We start from the raw sequence: 6,238 nt of genomic DNA, 5'->3' as shown, positions 1-6,238 counted from the left end.
GAAGAATTCCCGCCACTTTATTGTGTGAAAGAGAAAGTGGAGAAACTTCAAAGCAGGAATTTTCCGAGCAGGGAGGTGAGGACTTTTAAGAATCTGAAGAATTTCTAATGTCTAGTAATTTGGAAGTTGCGGAAGTAACAACAAGGAGAAATGAAAAGTCAACGAAACGGGTAATATATCGTCACTCAAATCTCCAACTCCAAAGTAACGATGGAAATTAAATTGATCGCAGCACGAAGATATTTGGCAACTTTGGTTGGGTCCTTTATCAGCAGAGCAAACACACAAAACAGCTTCACGCTGAGACTTTTATTTCCACTGGATTTCACTGTTTCTTCTGGGCCTGTTTTCACTGAGGGAATTTTTTAGTCAGCTTGTGACTTGTCATTCTACGTCCTGCTGTGTGTGTGTGTGTGTGTGTGTGTGTGTGTGTGTGTGTGTGTGTGTGTGTGTGTGTGTGTGTGTGTGTGTGTGTGTGTGTGTGTGTGTGTGTGCTTTCTATGTTTTGCATGAATGTGTGGGCGTGGCCTATATAAGTGTCTCCTTGCTCCGCCCACTCTCTCTAACTTCCTGGTGCCAGACACCTCAGTCTTCACTTTGTTTCTGATTTTTACTTAATTTTTTTACCTTGTCTGAAAAAAAAAAAAAAAAAAAAGAATTGCCATCTTTTCTTTTTTATCCAACTTTGTGTCATTTCCGTTTTTCCGTTGCCGCTTTTGAGCCAGTCGCAACAAACAATCAAACTGTTTTAAAAAAGTATGCGTCATACCTACACTTAAAATAAAGTCTGAGTGACATTTACTCAAAAATTCTGTAGAAATTTCCACAAAAATTCTTTGTCATTTATTCTCAGTAAATCCTCAAGTAAAGTTGACTTACATTTCGGAAAATAAAAACAATTTAAGTGGATTTTAGTGGCAGACTTTCTTTCTTCTTTATATTTTAACTCTAAAATTAACTCTTTAATTTGAAGTATTTTATTTCTTGCCTATATTTTGAAATGTTCCTTTATATCTTTATTTATGTGAAACACTGCACTCAACCTTCTTGCTGTAAAGCACGTTGAGCTCCATTTCTTGTATGAAAGATGCAATACAAGTTAAGATTATTATTATTTTTGTTATTATTATTATTATTATTATTGTTATTATATACAAAATGTAAACTTTTCTCCGACTACCTTTGCATCTGACCACAAAACTAGTTGGTATTTCAGGTTGAATTATTTTCTGGTGTCACGTGGTGCACACAATACAGTTACCGAATTTCCCCACTGTGAGATGAATAAAAATCAATCTTAATCTTTCTGTCCCTTCTTCACGCAGACGGCCGTTCAGCCACAAGATGGCAGCATCCACTCATGTTTAATCCTCCTTGTGGGGAGTTAGTGTTTGAGGAAAGGAGGCGCAGCCTAAAAGAGTGAAAGACTGAGAGAAAAGGTGGGAAGAGAGTCCGAGTCTGTCATGCTGTCACGTCTGAGGAGGAAAGTTTACGTCCAGACTTCAGGAAGAAGTGAGACCTGTTTCTACTTGTATTCTTCTTTTATTCTATTTTTTTTCTACATGTATTCCACTTTTATCGTACTTTATTTTTTTATTTTTTCGTCCCTCTCTCCCTCCGCCCTCACCCTCTCTCCCTCTCTCTCTCCGTTTCCAGTTGGAGATATGAGGTTTTCCTGCAAACAGATGTGGAAGCAGCTGCATGAAGATGCTGGATGGATCATCCGGGAGTCAGCAGCAGAAAGCCACCTTAACCATCACTGAGTCGTTCAGGTGAGTCCTCCAAACTCACGCACGCACACACACACACACACACACACACACGCTGACACGCTTGTTACACGTCATCCTTCTGCTGCAAACACACACAGAGTTCTGATGTTCGGTCCATAAATGGACGCCGTCTTCATCCTCCAGATTTCTGGTGTGTGAAAGGATTTGAGGACGTGATTGGATGATGAGAAACATGTGGCAGCTGAAATCCCAGAAAACAGCGACGGACAGCTGACGGTGACGTCATCTGTCCTCTGGCTGAGAGGAAACCAGCAGAGCTGTTGATGCTGCTGGAACCGCAGAGCGTCGTCCACACGCAGCGTTTCACTCGGAGCTTTTATTATTTAAAGGGTCGGTTCAACCTCGTCACAAATAGCGTGCGACTCCTCCTGAAACCTGAAAAGTGCTGCTTTTACATTTCACTGTTTTTACAGGTGTAAACAAAGAGATATGAAATGTTAATTATTGAACTGAACATCTGTGAACTTTTGAAATCTGCCACACCAGCTGTTTCCCACAGTGTTTATGATAAGCTAAGCTAATCACCAGCAGGCTCTCAGTCTGTTACTTAAACAGATATAATAACGCTTCATAAAATATCCTGCATGTCCAATCAACTCATTTTTGTAGTTGATCAGTGGAATATTTTTGGTTTAATTTGACTTTATAACCTATAAATTGAGCTGTTTTTGACATGTTATGACTTGAATGAATGAACAGCTGCGAGTTTTACTCAACTCATGAATCTGATTTTGTAAGAAACAACACCAGCGTCTCAGACAATTCTTCTTTGATTGATTAAATTATTTTATCCACATTTCACTGAGCTCGACTCACCGAGCACGTTCAGCTAAGCAATATTACACCAGTGGGTGTTTTAATATCGCGATTAATACAGCAAGTTACCAACTAAATAAAATATGGAATTAAAACGTATATTGTGGGGCAATTCGCTCTCGAAAGATACAACTTTTTGTTCGTGCGATCTCCGTTTCCATGGCAGCACATGGGGTATGACTAAGAACCGGAAGACAATCAGTCGCGTGCTGTTTTTTACCGACTCTCTTCCAAAAGCGGATAAAAAATGTTTTTAACATGCAAAAGTTACATGTGAGTAAATAGTGAAACAAACAGCAGCAGCTGCTGGAGACGCCTCCACCGTCCCTCCATACGTTTTACTGGCATCGAGACGGCAGCACTATATTTTTATTCACTCTCGTTCAGTAGAAACAAGTTATCAGGCTGTAAAAACTGAACTCCAGAGTCTCGTACCGGTTGATCTCCACACCCGTCTCGTTCGCTCGGTTTGGATGGAAGGAAAAGGAAAAGCTGGATTTTCTTTGACCTCTTTCGGTCTCAGCGGTGTTTCGGTGAAAAGCAGAACTGTTACCAGCACACGTCTGTCTTTAGATTAATATACAAACACGTTTACAGAGAAATAGTGTTTGATGTAAATAAAAACAGAAGGTGATGATTTGTAAATCATGTACATTCATATTTAACTGGAAATAGACCAAAGACAACAGATCAAATGTTGAAACTGAGAATTTTTTTCATTGAGAAACGTTTGATGTGTCGTCCATGATTTCCAAAAAGAATTCACATTTTTTGCTTCGTCAGACCCCAGAACAGTTTTCCACTTCACATCAGTCCATCTTCATTGATCTCGGGTCCAGAGAAGGCGGCGGTGTTTCTGGATCATGATTCTATCTGGTTTCTTCTTTTTGGAGAGTTTTAACCTTCATTTGTGGATGCAGTGATGAAATGTGTTCACAGACGATGGTGTTCAGAAGTGTTCCTGAGCCCATGCAGTGATTTCCACTCCAGCATAGTGTCTGTTTTTAATGCAGTGCTGACTGAGGGCCCGAAGATCACCACCATCCATCATGGGTTTTCAGCCTTGTCCCTTTGTGTTCAGAGATTTCTCCAGATTCTCTGAATCTTTTCATGATATTATGAACCGTAGATGATGAAATCCACTAATTCTTTGTAGTTTTACGTTGAGGAACATTATTCTGAGATTGTTGCACTATTTTCCACACAGTCTTTCACAGAGTGGTGAACCTCTCCCCATCTTCACTGCTGAGACTCTGAAATCTTTTTTATACCCAATCATGTTACTGATCTGTTGCCATGGTAACCTGATCAGTTGTGAAATGTTACACAACTTTTCTAGTCTTTTGTTGCCCGACCCTTTTGAGACGTGTTGCTGCCATCAAATTCAAAATTAGCAGATATTGTTCATGAAACCACATTTGATATGTTGTCTTTGGTCTATTTTTAAAAGAAACTTGGGTTTATGTGACTTGAAAATCATTGCATTCTGTTTTTTAATTACTTTTTACACAATGTCCCAACTTTCTTTTAGAAACGTGGTTGTGATTAGAGTTTATTGAAATACTTTTATAAACCACTCGCACACACGAAGAGTTTAGCACGTGATCAGACGTGTTGGGAGCTGCAGCTGCTGAGAGACGTGAAGAAGAGACATGCTACGGGAGGAAGAGAGGAAGAGGAGGATGAAGAGGAGGATGAAGAGGAGGAGGATGAAGAGGGCGGCTGCCTGCGGTGAAACATGATGTCAGAGGAATGTCTTGAGCCTCTCCTTTAACAAGCGGAGAGTGTGTGGAATCTTTCCTTCACACACTCACACACACACACACACACACACACACACACACACACACACACACACACACACACACACACACACACACACACACACACACACAGGTTGAGGACCAGAAAGGTTTCACTGTGTGCTGCTTCCTCTGATCTCAACTGAACAAACTAAACGGACAGAAGATCCAACAAGTCGTCACCGAAGAGCTGAACATTGTTTTCAGCTTCGACGACGGAGACGGAGACGGAGGGACTGTTGGGATGTGTGGGAACATCTGGAAACACTGTGACTGATGTGAGCAGTGTGTGTGTGTGTGTGTGTGTGTGTGTGTGTGTGTGTGTGTGTGTGTGTGTGTGTGTGTGTGTGACTTCAATTGAACCTCCTGCTTCTGTTTCCACCCGAAGAACCTTTTTAAAGTTTATCAGCTGGCTTCAAGGAGCCACGTGTGAAACTACTGAACGCGTCCTGCTGGTTGTCTTCAGACCAGAAAGTCTCCGTCTCGTCCGCAGAGAAACTAAAGAGGAGAAAAGTTGAGTTGGACTGAAGGACGGCTTCTTTTTCACTTCATGTTTCCTGCAGGAGGAAATAAAGCCACCAGTGTTGGATCCCTCCTGAACACTTCATGTGGCTGCCCGCTGCCTGGAAGGACCTGTGCCCACTGTGTGTGTGTGTGTGTGTGTGTGTGTGTGTGTGTGTGTGTGTGTGTGTGTGTGTGTGTGTGTGTGTGTGTGTGTGTGTGTGTGCATTCAGTGGTCTGCTGTAAAAATCCAGATGCAGCAGCAGCTTCCTGAAGGGTTTGAGTGAGAGAGACACGTCCTCTGTGTGCTGATGGAGAGTCATTGAGGTTCAGGGAACCTCTGCTGTCAGTGTCGCCATGGAAACGCTGTGTGTGTGTGTGTGTGTGTGTGTGTGTGTGTGTGTGTGTGTGTGTGTGTGTGTGTGTGTGTGTGTGTGTGTGTGTGTGTGTGTGTGTGTGTGTGTGGCAGGAAGGTGATGAGCTCATGCTGATTTCACTCCTCTCTGCGTTCTCTTTGCAGTTTCCTCCGTCGCTCCACATTCAGCTCGTCCGCTCGCTGAAGATGTAGTCCGTCTGGTCTCCATGGAGATGTCTCCCAACGCCGTCTCCTCCGCCCCGTCGTCACGGTCACCGCGTCTGCTCTTCCTCTTCCTGACCCTGGCCGCCGTGACGACGAGCTCCGCCCCGGCCTACCACAGCTCCCCGCCGGTGAACGCCACGCTGCTGTTCGCCGCCGGCTCCAACCTGCGCAACTGCAGCTGCTCTGAGGCCGTGCGGGACTGTGACGAGGTTCTGGCCAACTCGCGGTGCAGATGCCACACCGTCCTGCGCTCCTCGCTGCCCCCTGCTGGGCTCCGACAGCCCGGCGCGCTCAGCGTGTGGGTGAAGGAGCTCTGGGTCCTGGAGGAGCTGCTGAACGGCAGCGCGGTGGGACATCTGCGTTTGTCTTTCTGCGGAGTCCGACCCGTGGACGGTCGGTACCTGGTTCTGCTGGGTCTGCGGACCCTGCGGATCCACAGCGCGGCAGCGGGAGCTCCGTACCCCGACCAGGAGGTCACGGTGTCGCCCCCCGTCTCCTTGGACCTCTCCTCCTCCCTCCACGTCACCTACCTGGACGTGGCGCTGCTCAACGGGCTCTCTGCCCTGAAGGCTTACAGTGTGGCGGGACCACCTGCTGCCGCCCTCTCCCAGCACTTCCCCCACCTGGCCCCGCCCCCTTCACTGCTGACCTCCGACCCCGTGGACCCGGGCGATCCGGCTGCAGAGCCTCTGCAGGACCTGCTGGTTACGTTTGTGTACTGACGTGCTCCTCTTGAAGGCCCGGTG

At 45.2% G+C, this 6,238-nt stretch overlaps 1 protein-coding gene across 3 annotated transcripts; it reads left to right on the top strand.

Annotated features, from left to right (window-relative positions):
* The first annotated feature begins 1,335 nt into the window (after positions 1-1,335).
* LOC138615217 (exosomal polycystin-1-interacting protein-like) lies at positions 1,336-6,232 on the top strand. 3 transcript variants are annotated; one of them, XR_011310471.1, is made up of 3 exons: positions 1,336-1,512; positions 1,657-1,772; positions 1,917-2,665. XR_011310471.1 is itself a non-coding variant. In XM_069688817.1 (3 exons), the coding sequence occupies exon 3, from the start codon at positions 5,495-5,497 to the stop codon at positions 6,212-6,214; it is 720 nt and encodes a 239-aa protein (XP_069544918.1). In that variant the 5' UTR covers positions 1,336-1,512; positions 1,657-1,772; positions 5,433-5,494; the 3' UTR covers positions 6,215-6,232. The 3 variants fall into 3 exon arrangements, 2 of the variants coding, with proteins under 2 accessions (XP_069544918.1, XP_069544919.1); XM_069688817.1 differs by lacking the exon at positions 1,917-2,665 and adding an exon at positions 5,433-6,232; XM_069688818.1 differs by lacking the exons at positions 1,336-1,512; positions 1,657-1,772; positions 1,917-2,665 and adding exons at positions 4,892-4,924; positions 5,433-6,232.
* The last annotated feature ends 6 nt before the right edge of the window (positions 6,233-6,238 follow it).

This window comes from Brachyistius frenatus, unplaced genomic scaffold, assembly GCF_029030835.1.
Source record: "Brachyistius frenatus isolate BFR_SWC_R1_liver_20210118 unplaced genomic scaffold, ASM2903083v1 Contig_782, whole genome shotgun sequence".
Lineage (NCBI taxonomy): Eukaryota > Metazoa > Chordata > Actinopteri > Embiotocidae > Brachyistius > Brachyistius frenatus.
This window is presented reverse-complemented; position numbering and strand designations above follow the sequence as displayed.

Coding starts and splice junctions, on each gene's coding strand:
- LOC138615217 (XM_069688817.1), top strand. CDS start 5,495: ATGGAGATGTCTCCCAACGCCGTCTCCTCCGCCCCGTCGTCACGGTCA.